Source organism: Branchiostoma lanceolatum, chromosome 6, assembly GCF_035083965.1.
Source record: "Branchiostoma lanceolatum isolate klBraLanc5 chromosome 6, klBraLanc5.hap2, whole genome shotgun sequence".
Classification (NCBI taxonomy): Eukaryota; Metazoa; Chordata; class Leptocardii; order Amphioxiformes; family Branchiostomatidae; genus Branchiostoma; species Branchiostoma lanceolatum.
In genome coordinates, this window is record NC_089727.1 from 16,841,097 (window position 1) to 16,864,198 (window position 23,102).

At 44.5% G+C, this 23,102-nt stretch overlaps 1 protein-coding gene across 1 annotated transcript; it reads left to right on the forward strand.

Annotated features, from left to right (window-relative positions):
- The first annotated feature begins 54 nt into the window (after positions 1–54).
- LOC136436894 (cilia- and flagella-associated protein 157-like) lies at positions 55–12,084 on the forward strand. The gene is made up of 11 exons (XM_066431283.1): positions 55–1,445; positions 2,150–2,299; positions 3,242–3,363; positions 3,946–4,099; positions 5,285–5,447; positions 6,017–6,121; positions 6,970–7,140; positions 7,633–7,743; positions 9,064–9,272; positions 9,749–9,962; positions 11,025–12,084. Exons 1-11 carry the CDS (start codon positions 1,279–1,281, stop codon positions 11,130–11,132), a joined length of 1,674 nt encoding a protein of 557 aa, XP_066287380.1. The 5' UTR covers positions 55–1,278; the 3' UTR covers positions 11,133–12,084.
- The last annotated feature ends 11,018 nt before the right edge of the window (positions 12,085–23,102 follow it).

Consider the following 23,102-nt stretch of genomic DNA (forward strand, 5'->3'; position numbering starts at 1 on the left):
AATCCCAGTCTTCACTACCCATGGTTAAACCATGGCAACCTGTTGTTTCATTTTATGAAGTGTAATATAAGATGCTTACCGGATTGTAACTAAGAAAGGAAACTATAACAAACTGGCCTGTTAAACGGCTGATGGAGTTCATCTGTGTTTTTGTACCAGTGTCTTCAGAGACTCATAATCGCCCCAAATAACTCCAAACTGAGCAAAGCCTTCTCCGCCCCTTCAAGACACTCCCTGAACCTTAAACACGAACGTCTTGAAGAGTTTCTTGTTCCTGTTGCTTCCTACTTTCGTCTGGTCCTCATTAGTACAGAAAATGGACACAGAGGTCAAAGTGTCATGTGGAGTCAAAAACACACGTTTAGCCGAACAAAAATAAACTCCAGTTTTTCCTACAAGTTGTCGACCATTATCTCCAGTATGGAGTACGCAAATTCGATCGGGGAAAATATGAAATAGTTCTTACGTAGTTCAAATCTGCAAAGAGCATCAAAATTATTTCAAAGAGTTTTGCAAGTGTTTTGACTTGGACTTGTATTTTTCGAATTATGTCAGTGCAAATCCATTTGAAGAAAGAAGTCATAGTACTATGTATCTTTACTTACTCTTCAAGTTACAAAACTCATTTGTGGAAAGTTGTACACATTTGTATAGCTTGTACGAGTTGGGGTAAAACTTGCATATAAAGAATGTATATTGCACGTTCTTTACTCTAACACACCGACTTATATCGGTTTCACAGATGTTAATACACTGTGGGAAAACGTTTTTGTCTGACTGAAACCTGTCAAGCTCATCACAAGAAACAACAAAAGGCTTCTTTCTCCCTCCATACACTCAACGTAAACAAATAAGACGCCGCCATCTTTGAATTTGATACTGTCACCTTTTCATTCGTTTGTAACATTGTACCATTTCGGGACATGTAATACAGTAGGTGATACGTCACTTGACGACCATTTCTACAGTATACAAACTAGCTGTTATCCAATACCTTTCCTAACACAGCCACAGGTAGCCACTAGCGTACCACCATTTTGTGTTTTCGAACGGTTGTGAAACATTGTACACTTTCTTGGCAGTGTGCGTCTGCTAAAACGCTGTTAAGAGAGCCCGAATTATCTTGGTGACTTGACGTTGTATGACCAAGTGCTTTCAGGGAAATGAAAGATGTTATTAAGGTAAAGACGTGGAATGATTAACTCTTAAGTAGCGCTGTACGAAATTACAACTTGGAGCTGAACTTTGCGGACGACAGACTACAACACCTGAGAGAAGATGCCTCCGAAGAAAAAGAAGGGAAAGGGAAAGAAGAAGAAGGGGAGCGCGAAGGGATCTGCGGCGGGGTCTCGAGCTGCCTCGGCGGTCGATGATGGACCCGTGTCCGAGGCAAGAAAGGAGTTCTACATGATCCAGATCAAAGATCTGGAGAGGAAAAAGGAAAGGTAAGTACTGTACAAACATCCATGCCCATCAAATTTTGACTCTGTTATCACTAATTAGATATGTTTATGTAACGACAGGTAAAAGCAAAGAATAAATTTAACTCGCGTTTTCAGCTAGCAACAACATGAGTGAAATCTATGCTTATGTATTGCAGTGCTAGAGGATTTCTTACTGTACTGGACAACGTTTGATCTTACTCATTGAATAGCTGGATAAGTGCAGAGACACCCTCATGAACAGCCATGGATAATCAGAAGGCATATATATGTATAAAGTACCCTGACTAAACGAGAGGGAAATGGTCCCTTAGAATAAACTATAAGGACATGTCTATTCGTTATTGTCAGTGTAATTGGACTATGCCCCCCTCCCCCTACTTTAGGCTACCTAGGTCAGTGTGAGGCTCGAGAGTAAAACTACTCGCCTATTAACATCACAAAACCCACACATTATAGAAAAAGTGGGATCATTCGTCTTCCACTGTCTCGGAAAAAGAAGTCAAACCCAAATAAGATAGAATTTAGTGCTAGTATTTAGACTAGAAAAGTCACATTCTGTATTGTTATATATTGCCTGTCCGTCCTTTCATGTTACATGTACTTGCAATTAGCCTACGGGCAAGAACTTGCAATAAACTTATTATAATATCTATACGCGTTTTCTATACCGTTTCCAATTCCGGACGTGTCTTTTCGATTCTTAGACAAGAGCTGAAGGCTAAAGAGCTTGAGGATGCCAACAAGGAGTTCAAGGATCAGTACGACCAGATGTCTAAGGACAAACACGACATCGTCACCTTCCTCAAGCGGACCCTACAGGAGCGGATCGACGAGGTCGCTGACCTTACGGACAGGTAAAACAGACACCTGTCACATACTGTGAAATACTGGAACTAATGCTAAACGTGACAGGCTTAAGGTACTGTCGCTTTAGAGTAGATGGATTTGTTTTTAAATCTGTAAAATCGTTTTAGCTGTAATGAAAATGGCGTGCTGCAAATTGTAGCCTGGCGTCCAGCCTTATTAGCTTTCCGTTTGCTACCCAAGTTCCGCTAGATCATAATCAACAATAACACTTGAATAGTCAAAATAGCAAAAAAGCACTAATCTACCGTAACACTGCAATTTCGAAGGTAACCTCTAATCTTTGATAACTAGAACTTTAGGCATTATTACACTAGAATAAGGTTGTCTTCTCCCAACTGAATAAATATCAGTAGAAACTAGTCAACAATAACACTTGAGGAATCAACAGTCGGAAAAAAGGAGCGAACGGAAAGCTAATAAGGCTGGACTCCAGGCTAGCAAATTGAGCTACAAAAGAACTTTCATTGGGAAAGACTTCAAAGGGATTTCTTATGATAGTCTTCTAAATAATTCCGAGAGTCTAGAAGGCATCTCTGCGCTATCAAGACAGCATGAGTAATTCTTACAAACCCCCGAAAATAATTTCATCAGGTTGGTAGAACATAGGATATTGGAGATTCTTTATACACAACCAGGTAATGTCACCTGCTGACGTTTCGGCGTCTGTCAGACACCTTCTTCAGAGCCTCTGACTTCTCGCCGCTATAAGTAGCCGAAGTAGATGGCGCTTTTGCGGCGAGAACACTCTTACAAAGTTTTTTGGCGATGTTTGTTGGAGGGGAGGAATAGAATAATGTTTGTACTGCTAGTTGTGATCATGACCATATCACCATAGTTATAACCACTGGGCACCACACCGTGGTTACATAGAAGGTCATACAAGGTTTCTGGAATACCTTTTGTTGACTGGATGTTCCATTGTTGTCTAGGTTATCGGCCCTACAGCAGGATAAGGACCAGGAGAAAGAGGCGTATGAAGAAACTATTAAGTCGATGAAGGCGGAGTTCCAAGAGACTAAAGACAACCTCAGCACAGAGAACATGAACCTACGTAAGTCTAGGGCAATATTCGTAAAACATGATGGGCAAAAAGGAAATATTTGTAACACTGACAAAACTGACAGTGGCGTCGTGTGGCGTGATGGATAGAACATTCGACTGTCAAACAAGGGGACCTGAGTTCGAACCCGGGCTGCCCCCAGACATGTTTGAACACGCGCCCCGACGTTGTGCCCTTGGGAAAGGCACTTAACACGATCGACTTTCCTCACTTCACTCAGGTGTAAATGAGTACCTAGCTCATCTAGGGTTAGGGACGTCCCTCGGATAGGACGTTAAATGGAGGTCCCGTGTTTGGGGAGAGCCACATCCCGCGCACTTTAAAGAACCCACCACACCTTTCGAAAAAAAGTAGGGGTATGCCCCGGTGCGCGATGGTCCAAATCCTACAGTCCCATGATCACACATGGGTCCGCCCTTAGTAATAGCCTCGGGCTAGTTGGGCAACCCTGGCATGTACATTCTGAACCGGACGTGTATTTTCCCTTCTTAGACAAGAGCTGAAGGCTAAGGAGCTATGCATGCTGAATAAATAAATAAATAAACTGACATTACTATCATTTCCACCCCACAGAACGGGCGCTAGCGGGTCTGGAGGAGTTTAAGATCCAGAGGGAAGAGCTGATGCGGAAGTTCGCTAACCTGGAGGAGGACTCCCGGAAACTTCAGGAGGAACATCAGGAGCAGATGTACAAACTGGAGAGGAAAGCGGTGGTGGATAAGGACAGGTACGTTCGCTCAGACCCTTATTGTACCCACCCTCCTGAAAGCAGAGCCCCTATCGCTCGATTCGTTAGCTCGCTTGCGCAGGGGCCCTGCTTTTTAGCCCCGGTAGACACGGTTCTGGCGACGTCACCACCCAAACAGCTTCAGCCAATCAGAGGGTTTGCTAAACCTCATCCAGAGCAAAAGCGCAAAGGACGCTGCGAAGCTATCAACCAATCAGGCTACGTCTCACATCGTTACTTTAGGTTCAGAACAAATTAACCGCCAAATTGTGCCAAATAAGAATAGTTCATTGATTATTCCTGAGCAACTGTCAGTAACGTCGCCAGAACCGTGTCTACCGAGGCTAAAGAGCAGGGCCCCTACGCGAGCGAGCTAACGAATCGAGCGACAGGGGCTCTGCTTTCAGGAGGGTGATTGTACCTAGTAGCACATAGGGCAGCACGTTTCCTTGCTGTTTCAATAGCAGGGTACATTTTAACAGGGAGGGGTTGCTAGCCCTTCCCCTTTAACGTGATCGAGGCACCTCGAACGCGGGACCCCCATTTTATGTTCCTTCCGAAAGACGGGTACAGTCCCAACCGAGATGCCTTTCCCAAGATTGAACCAGGGTCTCCATTATGAGACTGCTGCCATGCGCCAGTTGAGCTCCAGTATACGTACACGAAGAGCTTATGACATTGTGTTTGTTTGTTTGTTTGTGCCTTTATTTATTCTCGAAACATACTCTAATCGGCCCTCAGGGCCGCTTTTCATAGAGGTCGAGATGAGGAGTGTCAAGACAAGGGGTCAACATAACAATAAATAGGGAGGGGTTAATTATTGACACACACTTTGATTTTTCGTGATCTATCATGATCATATAAAACGTACTGACGATCTACTCCGTTGGTCTGGAGTGAAATACTAGTATGGGCGTGTCTTGCTCGGCTACAAACGACCGATCTAAGTTGAGCTTTTCCCAAACACAACTTTAGTGTTTATTCATTTGCAATTGCCTAAAGAGGCCATATAGCTTGCATCTATTTGTTTCCGAATAGAGGACGTATTATGTGTGGACAGCAGCCCCTGGCGACGTATGCACTTCGGTTATAAAGTTTGTACTCTTGTCTCTTATCTCATTGACTTTTATGCATGTCTGATTTCATACAAATCAAGATATAATCAAGAGGTTGTCTGTTCAATAGGTTGAAGAAGGAGATGGTTCTGAAGGTGAACCAGGTTGCGGCGGAGTTCAGGAAGGTTTCCAACAAACAGATGGCGGACACCACAAAACGGACCATCCGGGAGAACGCCTCCATCAACAGTCAACTCACCAAGATGTCGGACAAGACCATGGACATGTTGCAGGTCAGGTCATGAACTTTAACCTTGCTAATGCTAGGGTCACATTTCCTAACGGGGCCCGGCCGGGCTGTTTGCGGAAACGAAAAATCAAATTGTGTGTCAATAAATTTGCACAAGCTATGCTCTTAAATAATTTCGGGTACGTTTTATGTTTTTGTTGTCTTTTATATCATACTTTTCGAATCCACAAAGACTACCCGGCCGGGCCCCGGATCGGAAATGTGACCCTAGCATAAAATAGAATACGGGCTTGGTATAAGAGGCAAAAACGTGAACGTTCGCCTCAAAGACGCAGAATAATAGACGACTGAAAGATAAGTTCGCGAACTTTCATATTTTGACATTTAGAAAGATGTGCATTGGGCAACTGAGGTATGGCTATGCCCTGTTGACCATAAGGGTGCGAACTTTGACCTTGGCACATAGATAACCATGTCCTAAGTAGACGGCGATTGTTACTACGGGCGGAAAAAACCTTTACCTTCCAACCCAAGTGCTAACCGATGTCGAAACAAATGAGAGGAAACATCCAATGTTTGAAAATTCAAAAACCGTTATTCTTTGATCCACAGGAAATTGACGAGCTCCGTGCGAAGGAGAAGCAGCATCGTCAGCAGAAACAGCTGTTGGAGACCAACGAGAAGGAACTGGCTAAGAAAATACACTCCAGTCAGAAGGTAACTAACTGCTTTCTGTGAATACTAGTTGTTTCAACAGGTTTGAAAATTACTACTCTCCAAGCAGAGGAGGGGTTTCGGCTGGTTTTTGACGTGCTTTTCGGCGTTTTGTCGGGCTTTCTACTTTGTCATATTTTTGTGTATAGCCGGTTGGCCGAAAGCCCGACAAAAACGCCTAAAAACTAGCCGAAACCCCTCCTCTGCTTGGAGAGTAGTAAATTACCGGATAAGTACACAACCAGGGTTAATACCTAGCCGACGTTTCGGTGACCATCCGTCCTCTTTCTCAGGGTATACTGACTGGTTTCATTTCGCAATGCAGAACTCCAGTCATGACCAGTCTTGAACCGTGATTAGGGGGGCTATAAACTCGGTCACATTTGGGACCGCTTTCTTCACACTGCAGCAGCGACACCTAGCGGCAGTGCGAAGTATAACCAGTCAGTATCGCCCTGAGGAATGTGAGAGACAGTCACCGAAATATCAAATCTCTGGTTGTGCACAAAGAACGTTTTTATCCAGTAACTAACTTCTGCGTGAATAGCTGGGTTTGAGCCTATCTCACTGAGCGTTTCAAAACGATCTGAACAATTGCAAGATGAAACAAAATCGAAGGAAACCGGGATAAGTATAACAGAAATATCCTATCGTTTGCATCAGCCCGGTAGGGAAGCCAAAGTCAACGGTTCCTGGGAAGCATTTTTGAAGGCACATTTCTTAAGATACAATCATCATAAACAACTCATCTATCTGCTGTCCATAGCTCTTACCAAGGTCAATAACCACTGAAAATTGCAGAGACTTGCGATGTTGGGAAGTTCTATTTTTTATTGCCCGCCCGTGATCAGGTGATTCGACTGTTGACGGAGAAGTCGAAGGAGACGGAGGTCCTACTGGCTGAGTTCGAGGCTAGAGAGATGGAGTACCAGCAGATGCAGTCGGAGGCGCATCTCATACGGACGCAGAACGAGGCTATGAAGCAAGAGCTGCAGAAAATCAGTCGGGAACTGGACAACAAGGTGGGGAAGGATAGATAAGAAGAGAGAAAGATTAGATGGGTCAATGGGAAAAAGAAAGGGTGAGAGAGAAAGGAGGAAGAAAGGAAAGGAAAACAAATCTGAATAGAAATGAACTCAGAAAAAAACATTCGCGTAACTAGAATTAAGTATTTGTGCTACATGTACTTCAGGTTTGCTATGTTAGTTTGGCGATTACGGGGTGTTTTTATAAATATGAATTGGTACTGAATTTTTCTTTTTATTTGAGTTGAATGTGTGATAGTTTGTGAATGTGTGCCGATTTGTTAAAAATAGAGAGAACGCTAGCTCCCCAAAAAACACCCCTCTCAATAATATGGTATGGCGACCCAGTGACGTCACAATTCAAGATGGCTGTCACCACACATGCCAACGGCTCCAACAAAGGCTTTGCTTGGCAAACCTGTAACTATGGGTTGGAAAAAGATATACTTATCATTTTAGAATTCAAGACAAGTGCATCCTTTATTTCAGGAGGAAGAAGTCGCTGATTTGGAGCAGTCGCTGGGAGAGGAAACCAAAGCCAAACGTAATCTAGAACAGCTGATCCTGGACACAGCAGCCAGCATGCATGGGGCACTGAAGGTGAGACAACAATAGACAGGCTTTCACGGGAGCGACCCAGGTTCCCAAATCTGCCATGTTAAAGCGACAGTATTTATTACATGCGTTACTAAACGGTCATCATCACGGTAAACATGTCAAGTTCCCCCAAGATGACTGACACACAACTTCTGACACGTGACACAACGGAGAAGTTACTCCATCGGGGTTCGAATGTAACGTAATATGACCAATTTACGTCCGATTTATTCAAAACGTATTTATCTTAAAACCGCACGGACAGAGCCAAATTTTAAACCCATGGTCAGAAATATCAGCTCTTCTAAAAAGAAAATGCATGTCCTGTAAGTTTTTCTCCGCCTATTTAACGCCGTGCGAGCATGTATTTATACTGAGGTATATGATGAAGAATTGTGCTAGGGTAACCCATTATCGTCCACCTCGGTCTTTTCCCTTCTAGCGCTATGCTTGAAGAACATAGACCAGAAAAAAATGCACAGTAACTGTCCAAAGTAGTATACAGACAAATGATAATAAAATCACTATGTCTGTCCGGCCACTTGCTTCACGCGATGTAAAAAAAACAATGTTTATCTGGAAATTCCCCCCACATGCGCGGCTCGTGGCGTTCACGTGGTAAACGCATGGCCATTATGTTTTGCTGTGCAAAAATTAAAGAGATGGCTAAGGATCATACTTATGATGTTCTTTATTGCTCATGAGAACAGGCTTTGGCATAATACACCGCGACATGTGGACATGAGCCAAACCGGACGTAAATAGGTTCTGCACGTAAATAGGTCATGTTACGTTACCTTTAAGTCACGTGTTCGAAGCAGTGGATCAGTCATCGTGTGAACGTCTGTGAGGACTGACAACCTTTCGACGAGATTGAATTACTTTTTGTTGGAAACAAACTTAACTGTCTATAATCATGTTGCACACAAGCACAGATGAACGTATGCGCTAGAAAGGTAACGGAATTACAGGTTTGCGTAGCAAAACCTTTGTTGGATCCGTTGGCATGTGTGGTGGCCGCCATCTTGAATTGTCACGTCACAAGGTCGCCATACCATTTTATTGGAAAGGGTTTTTTTGGGGGGGGGGGAGGTCGCTAGTGTTCTCTCTATTCTTAACAAATTGGCACACAACTATCACACATTCAACTCAAATAAAAAGAAAAATTCGATACCAATTCATATTTATAAAAAGACCGCGTAATCGCTAAAATAACATAGCGAACCTGAAGTATATGTAGCACAAATATTTAACTCTAATTATTGATGCGATTGCCTTCTTACTTATTGAACTGCTGTACATTTCTTTCTCGACGATCTTAAGGGCCCCGCTCCGGATGATCCCGACTTTGAGACGCTCCTAGAACAGCGTGAGAAGAGAGACGGGATGTTGGAACATATCCTCGCCATGTTGAACAGCGCAGCCGCCCTCGGCATCGGCCCGGACCCCGGCAGGCTCGGCAAGACGACTGCGGACACCTTCAAGACCAAGACAAGCTTCCTTCCAGCCGTGGGCATGGGGCTGAAGAAAGGGTTTGTATTCTGCTCTGTTCTGTAATGTTCCGTCCTGTTCTGTACTGTTCTATTCTGCTCTGTTCTGAAATGTTCTATTCTGTTCTGTTCTGTTCTAGTTCTGTATTGTTCTGTTCTGTACTGTTCTATTCTGTTCTGTCCTGTACTGTTCTATTCTGTTCTGTACTGTTTTATTCTGTTCTGTTCTGTTCTGTTCTTGAAGAAAACCAACAATTTTGATAAACCTGTTGGACGTATGTTGGTAAATACTAAACTTTGAGCCCCGAATTTGATGACATGTGCACTCATCTTAGCTTTTGAAGAGGATCTAGGAGAGAACTTCAGCAATACATTTTGAAATAAACATGAACAGTTTGGGGAAGGGAATATGATATGTGGATAGGTCTTAAAAAGCTAAAGGACGATGCTGTGGAAAAGTACAAGACTGGCTACTGTACGAAGTAGATGACATGACAAGTTCTTTTCCTCCATTCCAGGACTGTGACGATGTCCCCGTTCTCCACTCCCGAGGGCACGGTGGCGCACTACCAGCTGGGGGACCTCGGGCTGGTGCCGAAGCCTCGGGAGGCCATGATGGCGTCCATGGCGCAGAGCGTGGGCGGGCTGTCCCACACCACGTCCCGCCTGGGCGCCGTGCGGAACCCGCGCAGGGTCAGGTCTGTCGGCGTGCAGACAGCAAGTGCACAGAGGGTACGTAGGGAGTTTAGTCATATGTTCTGTGCGGTAAATGGGATGGTGAATGAGTGAGTGATTGAGTGAGTGAGTGTGTGTGTGTGTGTGTGTGAGTGAGTGTGTGCGTGTGTGAATGAGTGAGTGAGAGAGTGAGAGAGTGAGAGAGTGAGTGAGTGAGTGAGTGAGTGACTTTGCGAGTGAGTGAGTGAGTGAGTGACTGTGCGAGTGTGTGTGAGTGAGTGAGTGAGTGAGTGAGTCATTGAGTCAGTGAGTGTGCGAGTGAGTGAGTGATTGTGAGTGAATGTGAGTGACTGTGCATGTGAGTGAGTCAGTGAGTGAGTGTGCGAGTGAGTGATTGTGCGAGTGAGTGAGTGTGAGTGACTGTGCATGTGAGTGAGTGAGTCAGTCAGTGAGTCAGTGAGTGAGTGTGCGAGTGAGTGAGTGAGTGAGAGTCAGTGAGTGAGTGAGTGAGTGAGTGATTGTACGAGTGAAAGTGTGTGAGTAAATGAGTGAATGAGTGAGTGAGTGAGTGAGTGCTTGCGTGAGTGAGTGCGTGAGTGAGTGAGTGAGTGAGTGTTTGCGTGAGTGAGTGAGTGAGTGAGGTGAACACCATGAATTGAGTACTTCACAATACATGTATATCCCTTGTTCATGAACTCCAAGTGTAGCATGGCTGCGTTCTTCTTTATGAACTTGTGAAAGTTCAATATCAATGACTTATCCTTAAATGGCGCTGCATAAAAGCTATCAAGGGGAAGTGACAATTGGACGTACTGTTAGGCATTAACTTGAACCAAAGAATAGATTCGTTTTATATCAGGTAGGGAAATGGGGCAGGGAATTAAAATGGGGTAGGGAGTTTCCCGAGCAGCCTTCGTTACCCCTGCTTCTCCTAAAGGGTCAGTGAAGTCATGCTTGTCTCGAGCATTGATGTTTCTGACCTAGGGTGAAGAGATGCTGCTACAGTAAGAATTAGTTCAGTGCTTTGATGAGTGGCCCCCTACGGCCTTGCACTGAGCGAGTTCGTTAAAAAAAAATCACAACATTTTTCCCTTCCATCTCCCCCCTCCCCTCACCCAGGCGATGTTCTTTGCCGACCAACTTCTCAAGTCGCCGGTGAAGGGGCTAGACTTTCCGCAGAAGATCACCGAGACGTCTTTTACTCAGCAGAGAAAGAAAGTGCGCTGAACGTCTTGAAACTTGCCTCGGGCATCTTTAAGTCGTTACGTTACATACTCCTTGAATGGTATCTCAATGTACTGTATGTTGCTAAGAGCGAGTTACAATAGGATTGTCACGTTGTATATTTCAATGTATTGTATGAATGAAAGACCTTTATTGCACGTTTATGCTCTGATGAGCTAAGTACAGGTCATGGTAACAAGCAGAAGAACAATAACAGTGATAACAAAAGGTGATATCTAACTGCATCTAAATACTAATTAATACCGCTATGTACAGGTTCAATTTCTTCTCGCTTCTTGTTGTAGATATATGAGCATACAGGGTTAATGAGATATGGCTTGTCTAGTTTCATAATGAATACAAGTTTTTCTGAGCTATCTAAACAACGAAAACTAGGAAATTTATCTTGTATACAATTAAAGAGGATATTTCTCTCATTGTTGTATAGTGTACAATCAACAACAAAGTGACACTCATCCTCAATCTCACCTAAATCACAGTATTGGCAAGTTCTATGCTCCAAAGGAATGCGGTTATGTCTACCTTGTACATGGTATATAGCATTTAAACTTGAAAGAGATTGACTAAGAGTATTTCCTAATACTCTCATCGTGGTGCTAGAGGAACGGCTCAACATGCATGCTGTTTTAGAGTATGATGTAATAAAAGGATGATATCATCTAGGCCATTTCTGAAAGCGTCATCAGCGTGATATATCGTGACTACCTGCCTGTTTCGGACTCCGATCCGAAATAGTAAAGCCAGTGTGCACCCCGACCAATCAAACCACGTGAATCGCATTGAAACTCAGATTTTTATCAGCCATTTCCCGACAAATCGCTTTCTAACTTGCGTTTACGACTACATCTGACCAAACAAACTCGCCAGTGAGATGGTGGAAGGTTTCAGCTTCCAAAAGATGTTTTTAGATTGACAATTTTGCCACTTTGGAAGTGATTGAATCCGCCAGCGATTTAACGTTTAAAAAAGATAGTTTCTACTACATTGTACTTTTCTCTAAACGTTAAATCGCGGGCAGATTCAATCACTTCCAAAGTGGCAAAATTGTCAATCTAAAAACAGCTTTTGGAAGCTGAAACCTTACACCATCTCACTGGCGAGTTTGTTTGGTCAGATGTAGTCGTTAACAGAAACCGATTTGTCGGGGAATGGCTGATACGAATCTGATTCTGAGTTTCAATGCGTTTCACGTGGTTTGATTGGTCGGGGTGGTGTGGGGTTATTCGTATTTCATAGCAGGACATGAGATCAGTAAAGTCTACCTACGAAGTCGCTGTACTGATTGATCAACAAACAAACAAATAGAAAGGAATAAACTGACATATCATAGAATAATTACGCCTCTGTTGTGCTTTGAAAGTGATGTTCGATTCTTGCTCTAATAAGAACTTTTAGTTAGGCCACGTTCACTCGTTTTGTGGATGATATCCTCTGGACATAAAAGACTCACGTCAGCGCACACAAACTGAGGTGCATTGTATACACGGAAAAGCGTCGTCTAACGGCTAGAATTATCATTGCAGGAAAACACGTATCCAGTAGGGGTGAAATATTGGATCGCTAGGGGTCCCCACTAAGACGAATACCAGCAGCAAGCGTTCAGCTTTAATATCTAAAAAAACACGTTTAACGTTGACGTTATAACTGTTAAATGAACCAATACTAGTCAAACGTATTTAGCAGGAATGTAACAAAGACCGTAAGGGGTGGACTGTGAGAACATGGAAGCCGAAATGTTTAATTAATTTTTCCAAAAATGAAAAAAGCGGAAATTCATCCCCAATCGCACATCCGTTTTAGAGCACCCGTTGTGAAAAGGCCCGTTCTAGTTACTAGTAAAAAATTGTCTCTCATTCCAAGATTTGGCCATTATACGAATTGGCAATTGAAATGGGCTCTTATGGGGGTTCTAATTTAGGTCTTTTCTGCTCTTGTTCTTGACATTGAGGCTCGCCCCGACTACCTGAATTTTATAAATTTATCACGACAGAACCGTTTGTCAAGATGTCAGGCCTGTTCATGGCCATGGGTTCACCTGGACAAGCTTGGCGACCAACGCAGTGAGGGGCACCGACACCGATTTTGAAATGATAGCCCCGCCCTGGTGCGTTCTGTCGCAGAGGTGGCCGTGGAGGGAGAGAAACGTTAAAAATCCCGACCACTCCTAGCCGAAACCTCTGCTTGTAGAATACAAATACACCATACATGGTCAGAATCGTCTCTGTTCATCGTATTTCTACTGTAAGGAAGAAGACTAGGAAGTCAAAGTGTAAGTTATATCCATTTGTTTAATGTTTTAGAGTCACCAATCTTTACTTACCAAGTCGGTCCCGTTCAACTCGGTTTCCAGCTGTTCGCTTCTTCAGCCTGAGCCGAGTGTGATGACGGATTGTCTAACAAGTTAGGGACAAATCAGTAAGGTCAGGAATGAGAGGTTCGCTTAGATCATAAAGACTTTTCTATGATCATGCCCGTAGCCAGGATTTTGAATGGGGGGTTCTTTTTTATGTTTGAGGGACCAACGAGCGCCATAGGCGCGAGCTTCCTAGGGGGGTTCGGGGGTATGCCCCCCCCCCGGGAAATTTTAGAAATTGAACCTTCTGATATGGCATTTCCTGTGTTTCTGAGAGTATTTCAAAGAAAGAAATCAGAGAAAAAGTCAGCAGTTTTTCTAGGATTTCAGTTCCGCTGGTGATACAAATAGATCCACCTTGAAAAAAAACCTTGGACGTTAAAAAGTGGACCCTCGAGCGTTTCAAATTCTAAGAATTGAACCTTCAGTTCTGAAAGGGCATTTCCTGTGTTTTTGAGAGAATTTCAGAGGAAAAATAAGAGACAAAGTTTTTTCTAGGATTCTAGCTTCTGTGGCATTGCTGGTGATACAAATAAGTCCACCTTGAAAAAAAATCTTGAACATTAAAAAGAGGACCTTCAAGACTGTGAAAGTGGACCTTCAAGCCAATTAGGAGGGGGGGTTCTTCCGAACCCCCCGAATACCCCCCCCCCCCCGGCTACGGGCATGATGATAGAGCTATCCACTCTATATTGTCAAACAATTAGAAGTATGCGCTCATTAAAGTTTATGGGCAAGGGCTGACTATAACCATGTAGGACGAAGAGTTGTAAGAACGCATTTCCCTAGAATCTAGCTCTACGCCTACAAGACGACAATGGTTCTCCCCTGTTGAAAGTTTGTGTCACAGGTCGTCTGCAGTAATTCCTTGTTATAATAATCCCCAGACCCTGAGGAGACCTCTCGCGGAGACATATGTGCTTCACGTCGCCAGCACTCAGGCTCATACAGACCGACTGAACGTGACTTATCGTGCACATACTCTCCAAGCAGAGGTTGTTGGGGAAACGGTGACCTTCATATAACATGCCCTGTGTTTTGGTGGGGAGAGCTATACAAATAAACGGGGCATATATTAGAAGATCATCATCGATAACCTCTGTAACAGCGGGGTTCAAGCGCCACCAACTGACCAGTCTAACTGGTCTGGATCTTTTAGCCTAGTGGTTAAAAGATCCAGACCAGTTAGACTGGCGTGCGTGCCTGTGATCTGGCTGCCCGGTTTCGGCGTGGGTTCGAATCCCGGGGTCCAGGATCACTTGTTTCTACTCGCTTCTTAGTTTGACCTCTACATGGAGAGTACCTTGTGGTCGGATATCTACAACGTCGGAGCCAGGCGTGATATCATCTACTAGTATATATATATATCTGCCATACAAAGGGATATATGATCATATATAGTACTCTGGCGATTCGTGTCTTTAAATGATCTTTTTTTAAGATAAGAAAACAAAAACTCGTCCTTGAGTAGTCAGAAAATGGTGAGCCGTTATCCTGTCCCGCATTTCACAGCTTTGAAAGAGAGAGGGTATCTAATACAGTAGTTAGGACTTTGTACGTGTTACAAATATAATAGACACACCTGTTCCAGATAAAGCATTTTCCTGTGACAGAGCCAAACCCCCGTATACCTTCTTCAACTTCAACTTCAAGTTAAGTAACCCCCCGATAACCCCGCGAGGGGCAAAGTAGGGGGGGAGGAGGTCCCAGGCTAAGGCGGCCAGGCCTCCAGCCTGGCGCGGAATGACTCAACGGTGGGAGCCGTAACAACCGCGCCAGGCAAGGCGTTCCACTCGGGGAAAAGGGTTATATGCGGACTCGGTTATACTATAGGAGAATGGCACAAAGCAGCTAAGGATATGCATCCTTCACTGGAAGTAAACCACAAGGGGATAGATGTCGGGCTTCTGACAGCCCTTATCATCGATCTCGATCCCGGATATTTGTAAGGAAGAGTTCATCCGGACACGAAGGATGTGGTCGACAGACAGACTCTCCAAATGAGGGAAACATTTTCTCATGTCAAATTCCTCTCTGAGCCCGCCCCCTGGAGACTGCATTGATAAGTGCACAGCTTATCGGAAATGGAAAGTTTTGAAGAAAGTGATTTACTTAAGACCACTAGATCAGTGAAGTCCCCTCCTCATCTTTCTTTCCGGAATGATTTTGTTTGTTGAAATAATAAAGCCCCCCCCCCCTCTCACTGGACCCGCAACACGTTGGCGACCTCGCTGCGACCGACTGATTGGACACCGCGCTAAACGAATTTCATCGATAAATAACGAATCTTTTTACGCTTTGTTTGATTGTTTGTATTCTTAGTCATACATGTATACGTTTTGCATGGTGTTCCCATTGTAAAGTCAAGGCTAACTCAAATCCAATCTAGGACGCAGCGAGGTCGCCAGCGTGTCGCGGGTCCAGTGAGAGGGGGGACGACGTTACATGATAGATGGAACACTGATGGACAGGTAACATATTGTATAACTGAGATGAAACGCGGTACAAACCATGAAATAGCATGAGGTACAATGCCACTAGGAGGGAGGGGCTGTAGCAATAAACCATTTCAAGTCGTCTTGCCTCCTGCCTTACACGCGGAGTTATGAATTGGGAACACCCATCGCGGTTACTGAATTACACTCAACACATGTTGGAAAGTTGGTCTAGTCAGAGTCCAGGCACTATTCACTGACTGTGTGCTCTACGGTGATCCTAGTTCAATATGTTAGTTTAAGCAAGACAGCTTGAAAAGATACATGGAGCTACCGCAGCTGGAATGAATGGAAAGTCTTAAAGGGCAGAAGTTTAAGCAACTTTTCTTGTTTTGACCGCTAGCATTCCTGGGGCGGCCCGGGCCGATGTCGTGAGGAGTTGTCAGCCCAGTTTTGTCACCGGCGCTGTCGGACGTTCTGAGACTTAGGCCCGGGGAGTGGGGAAAACGGTCGGGAACTAATTAGACGCTGACAGAACCCGACACTTCTCCAGAGTGTCCCACTTCGTTGTACATACCGACGGGTAGAAAGGTAAGGGCGATCCCGGGGTGCTAGTTTGATATCGAGGTATTCCTGCATTCTTCGCGGTCTTGCCCCGAGGCAGAGGCCCTACAGCTAGCCCGAGAGGACCGGAAAATTCGACTTCTTCCAGCCTTACTTGGTCTCAAGTTCACAGCGTGTCATTGGCGGTGTCCTTCTGGTGGGTCGCTGTTCACGGTCGACTACAAGCCTTGGATCGTAAAGAACTCGTGTCGCCTGCGGGCGAGGGGCATTCCATACAGTGCCTGAAGTCACAGTCGTGACCTCAGCAAGGTAGGAATCGGTTGTTTACAGAGCTCACCATTTACACCGATCCCGGGTGTCGTGGAGAACTCATTCGGCACGGACCAGGGGAGTCGCGAGGGCGTGTCTCACGCCGCCCGTGTGGTCACTTCAAGACGTTTTTGTTGAGTCTTCAGACGTGGAACCTCTCCGAGTCGTGTTACGTTTTAGCCGACGCTAGGAGGACAGAGCCGCGACTATTCCAGGATCCGAGACACAGGGCCACAGTCTATAGATTGTTTGTATGACTTACAACACAGGAGTCAATTGATTTGCGGATTGTGGAGGCGGGCTAGCGCGTGCGCCCGAAGGCCTGTCCCGTCCATTTAGCCTCAGCGCTCCGCCGGTCGGGTTGGCACAAAAACTTTTCACTCTTGCGTGGATGTCTAAAGGACAAGACTTCAAGTAGAGTCAACGAGTCGCGATCAATCAACCCCGTGCCTTTCAACTACAACACCCGCCGTGTGGCGTACGGGATTGATTTTTCTCTGGCAGTCCTGGGAACGAGGTGCTAACTTTGTTTGTGTCGTCTGATTTTTACTTCCTTCGTCGTAAGGCTTATCGCAGCGGCACAAGTTTCCTCATCGCGTGACGTTTCATATTTCACGGAGACCTTGGATGGAAAGGACAGCCTGTAGGCACTTGGGACTGTTGATGTAAACTTCAACTCCAAGGTTTGTGACTCCTTTTCAAGTTCAGGGTCAATGAAGAGAGTTTCCGTTTTATATATATTTCGCAGTAAGTCGTCGGCGCCAAGTAGTATTCTTCAACTCTCGCGCGGTGTATCGTATGACGTTTTAGCTTTGTTTGGTTTATAGACGCGAAACTTCACAGCCTTTAAACACTATTAGGAAAGCCTGGATATCCTCTGGGAGTGCTCAAGTCTTTAGCACGGACACTGTTCATGTTTAGGTAACCTTAGGACCCCGTTAACGAGGGTAAGAACCCTGAATGACCAATTGTTTCACAGCGGGGACATCATGGGACGTGTGGGTACGATTTCAGTTTAATAGGAAGTCTTTCACAAGTGGAAGGCTCCGTGAGACGATGCAATCTTATCAAGAGCGGAGGTAACGAATGAGGAGTGAAAACGCCTGCGAGGAACGGACTTAAGGTTTAGTACCGAACCAGATTTAACTGTGGCTTCGCGTGTGTGTCGGAGGAATCTAGGACTTTGACTCAAATCTGGAGCTGTTTTTGCAACCAACCAAACTGCGTTGTAAGTAAAGCTGTGTTTTTGCGGGAAGACAGTTATTGTTGTTGTCGCCGGGACAGTCTGGGTCATTGGAATACATTCCGAACTTCCACAAGATTGTCATTCGCGCGTTTCGTATCCATAGCAACCGCGTGTCCGGACATGTAAGACCCTTTCTCATTAGAATTGTAATTTTCTTCGTGACGTCCACGGAAGTCGGACTTTAAAGTTTTAGTTTTCAGATCGGCAGAGACAGACAGAAGTAGGAAGCAACCATGCAGGTGTTTCGTACGTCCCTCCTTTTCGCCTCGGCTCAGATCGCACTCTTCATCGGCCTGCTACCCTCGGCGGCCTCCGAGGAGATCCGAACGGCAGGACGTATGGAGGACCAGCGGTGCATTTGCACCTACATCCCGCCGTACGTCGCTGCGGACTCCCCGCGGTCCAACTCCGTGCAGTGCCCCGCCGGAAACTCGGAGGACGTCCCGTTCCTGAAGCGGGAAATTGAGTTCCTGCAGGAGCATCACATCGCCAACCGCAAGCAGCTGAACTTCCAGACGGAGCGCCTCCAGAACGTGTCCGTGCACATCTGGCGACTAGAGGAGCGGTACCGCGAGCGACTCGGCCAGCAGAGGACCTGGGAGGTGCGACTTCTCTCCCTCATCGAAGAAAATAAACAACTGCGAGGCGCCGTCTTTCAGCAAGACGAAAGTCTGAAGCTCGTGACGTCCAGACTGGAATCTATGACTAGGGAGTTGACGTATTTACGCGATTTGAACTGGAGAATCCAGTTTCGGGTCCAGGAGGAATCCTTGAAGAACAAGATGTACCGGCAGTCGGTGGAAGAGATACGGAAGCGACTATTCGCGGCGGAGGGGGACGTAGGGGAGTTCCTGTGGGCGCTGACGAGAGTGTTGGCCACCATGCCGGTGTCAGCGCGCAAAAAGCTGCACGAGATGGTGGCATTGGCGCAGACGACACCGACTGAGGAACCCCCTGAAATGGCGGGAAAACCGAACGCTGCATGGGAGCCCATCCCGACCGACGCCTCTGAGGAGAGAGCTGAGTTCGTCGCTACGCCGAAGCCACGGAGGAGGTCCGTGAAGAAAATGCTCGGCACGTAGGTTTTCTGACTTAGGGCTATTCCATTCACCAAAATCGGAAAAGACTGATCAAGTCGTTTTTTCACTTTTGTATCTTATAATGGAATAACCCTCTGAAAAAAAATGTACAGATACACCTATTACAAGTTTTATGTGAGCCATTTCGCTATTATAGCGCGATGTCAGGACAGTACCAGTATGGGTTATTCGTGAATTATTGAACTCTGAGTTTTCCCACATGTTGTTTTCTTAACCGAACTCTTGTGCGATCTCAGACGACATCTGAGGAAAATCTTGACCGATTGTTCAGCCAGAATTTACAGTTGGCTCAAGTTCGTACGCAAGTTATAATCCCCGCCTGACCAACAAGTTCACGTCTGTTTATTTTTCTCCCTTCGGGTTTCAAACGTGAAGAATCACAACGTTGTGGTGGGTACAAATCCCTCGGGACAGAAGAGAGTTGTGGGGGAGACACAATCCTTTACACAAACATAACCTAGATGTGAAATGTTAGACGGTTTGTGGCTGTAGCATAAGTGTAGGGCTTAGCTAAAGCACTAGTGGTTGCCTCGTTACTGGCTAAGTGGTGCGTTTGAAATTTTTGAAATGTTTAGAAAAGTGTCCCAATGTCAGGTTGTGCTGTTTTTGTTTATCAGCACCAAAACGCATGCAACAAAAATGAGTGTGTGACATCCTGTATTACTAGTGCAAAGTATGGAAGGAATCGATATAGGGATATGTTCACCAACGGAAAGCAGTGAATTTAAATCTTTCCGACGCTTTCCTTTAATTGTAGGGTAAAAAAAGTGCGCTGTTACACCGATGACCGTTGTCCGAATTACAAACGAAAGAATATGTCAGATTTACCCAGCATCTGTTAAGTGAGCCATCTCCCCTGTATAAATGTTATCTTTGGTGTATAAAGATGTCATACAAACCCAGATCGTCTCTGTCACATTTCTTGCCATCTGCATTCAAAGTCCGTTGAGTCAGGTGTTGACAGATAACCGTGGACACCTGATGTGCACGTCACAATGTAACGGTTGACCTTAAAGTGCGACCTTTTGCAATCTGGCCTAAATAGGAGATTAAAGTTAGCCCTTTCAAACGCAGTGAAGTAAAACTACAATTTAAGGTACATTACAGACTTTTTTACAGTTAAGTTCACTGAAGAGACTGCGCTTTTTAGTTCGTATTCAGTTACATCATTACACTGTGCTATATAATAGAAGATGTTCCAATTCTTATTCTTATTCCTTTCTGCTTTGCCTCGTAAAACGAGATTACTGGCAGTTTGTGCATGTACAAGTGTTAGTTGTAAACAAGTGACCGGTACTACAGATAAACAAGGGAAAATAAAGGTAAAGACACTGATTTTATCATCGGAGTGCGAAAAACAACTTGACAAGACAAGACAAGTGAATTTAGTGTGTTAGTAATATTCACATATATACAAGCCAAATGTTTGTTACAAGTTAGAGATATACAAAATGTGTAGACGTGGTTGACAGGCCATCCCTTAACTTAACCAGAAACATTTGACAGTGATAATCACTGGCGTACAAAGATACGCAACATCTACTGCCCCCTTTCTCCTCTGAGGTTTACACTGATAGGCATCACGTATTACAACATGTCATGACTACGCAGCGCCATGTTGCCATCAAAAGCTATTCTTGTACCGTATTTCTCGCACTATACGTTTCTTTCTCTGTCACGGTTTTCCTGTAGATAAGAATCAGACGACGTGAACATATCTGGAAAATCGGAGTCTATTGTGAATGTTTCAAACCGCCTAAGTACACTGTCAGCAAACAGAAGTTTACACATCATTTGCACTTTCTGAGTCAGAGTTCTGTCAAGGTTTTCCTGTATACAAGAATCAGACGACGTGAACATATTAGGAAAATCGGAGTCTATTGTTAATGTTTCAAACCGCCTAAGTACACTGTCAGCAAACAGAAGTAGTTTACACATAATTTGCACTTTCTGAGTCAGAGTTCTGTCAAGATTTCCCTGTATACAAGAATCAGACGACATGACATTGTTGTGGGGAAAATCAGACGATACAGAGTCTATTGTGAGCGTTTGAAACTGTTTTCGCGCCAAACTGTCAGCAAAAACTATTTTTGTTCTATCATTTGTGGTTTCTGAGTCAGAGTTCTGTCAAGGTTTTCCTGTATAACGTTGGGTAACATAAATTCGGGATTTTTCCGATAATGGTTGACTGAAATCAATCTAGCAGAACAATAAACCATCCTTTTTTTCTATAATTCTGTCAGTATCATGTACTATCTTTGCACTAATCATATATATGGTAGATTTTGTCTCTAGTCGTGCTGACACCATAATATTTCAACTTGAAACTACCGTCCGCCGCACGCACAATTACGGTGCTGTCGGACAGGGGGGCACATTAATTCGGGAGAGAAGATTCGTCTTGAATATCTTACCGCTAATCACATTTTATACAGCAGCTATTCGTTCCATCCTTGGCTTGAGGAGAGTGCTATGGATATAGACGTGTCCAAGTAAAAAAAATACACGAAAAAACGGCCGTACCGCACACATCAGGCCAGTTCGGGTACAACCCGTGTGTTGAGTCGGTAGAACTTCACTCAAAGTCGGCCCATCGTCATCATCGGGCAACGTGTAACGTTACATTATTCATGGGAAGTTAGCTGGATGCCGTAGCAATGGTAATACTACTATGTCCATGTGTTCCTTGTTGTGTTAGGAGCAAACTTTGAGGAAAATATCTTCCTCAGTCCACTATCACACGCAGCATTTAGACAAAAAAGTGTTCCTCACAAACCTTTGTCGTCTGCTTGACAACAGGATTCTGGTTAACAATATGGCGGCGGGAAAATACACGTGCCGTAGGTTGTAGCAACAGAGAGGAGTTTTGATGATTGATCACACTTAGAATCCAGTTGCAGGTTAGCAAAAGAGATTGTAATAAGTTGTCTTGTAAATAATTGTGTTGAGCAGGAATCGGATGTGACATTTTTCTTATAAACCAGCCGACAACCATGTTGTTTAAGTCTCCCACGAAGTCCTCAGACTGTTCCAATAAGGGACGGAGAGTTTTTGACCTCGTCGCCTTATAATCCATGCTTATCGAAGCTTTTCAGACAGTGTTCTGAATACGTAAGTCTGGCAGGTTTGCATTTCTAGCGGTATTACTTATGTTGCATCTAGCACATATCCCTAAATACCCCGTTTTCGAAAAATCCCGAATTTAAGTACCCCGCGAATTTAGGTTACCCAACGTTACAAGAATCAGACGACGTGACATTGTTGTGGGGAAAATCAGACGATACAGAGTCTATTGTGAGTGTTTGAAACTGTTTTCGCGCCAAACTGTCAGCAAAAACTATTTCTGTTCTATCATTTGTGGTTTCTGAGTCAGAGTTCTGTCAAGGTTTTCCTGTATACAAGAATCAGACGACGTAACGCTGTTGTGAGGAAAATCAGACGATACAGTCTATTGTGGGTCTTTGAAACTGCTTTTAGTACGAAAATGAGTCAGAGTTCCCTCGGGGTTTCCCTGTAGATAAGACTCAGACGATGTATAGTCTACTGTGAGTGTTTAAAACTGCTTTTGTAGTAAATTGTCAGCAAAAAAAGCTATTTTTACGCTATCATTCGTGGTTTCTGAGCTCCCTCGGGGTTTTCCTGCAGATAAGAATCAGGCGATGTGGAACCAAACTATTGTGGGGAAAATCAGACAATGTATAGTCTATTGTAAGTGTTGGAAACTGTCTTCGTGCCAAACTGTCAGCAAAAACTATTTTTGTTCTATCATTTGTGGTTTCTTAGTCAGTATTCCTTCAAGCTTTTCCTGCACTAATAAGTGTCAGGCGATGTGGGACCTATTGTGAGGAAAGTAGACTCTACGCAGACTATAATCTATAGTATTCCGACTTTGCGAGTGTTTAGAACTGCATTTGATGCAAGTTGTTACCAATAACTATTTTTTCT

Coding starts and splice junctions, on each gene's coding strand:
- LOC136436894 (XM_066431283.1), top strand. CDS start 1,279: ATGCCTCCGAAGAAAAAGAAGGGAAAGGGAAAGAAGAAGAAGGGGAGC. Junction 2,300..3,241: donor GTCGCTGACCTTACGGACAG/GTAAAACAGACA, acceptor ATTGTTGTCTAG/GTTATCGGCCCTACAGCAGG. Junction 7,141..7,632: donor GTCGGGAACTGGACAACAAG/GTGGGGAAGGAT, acceptor CCTTTATTTCAG/GAGGAAGAAGTCGCTGATTT.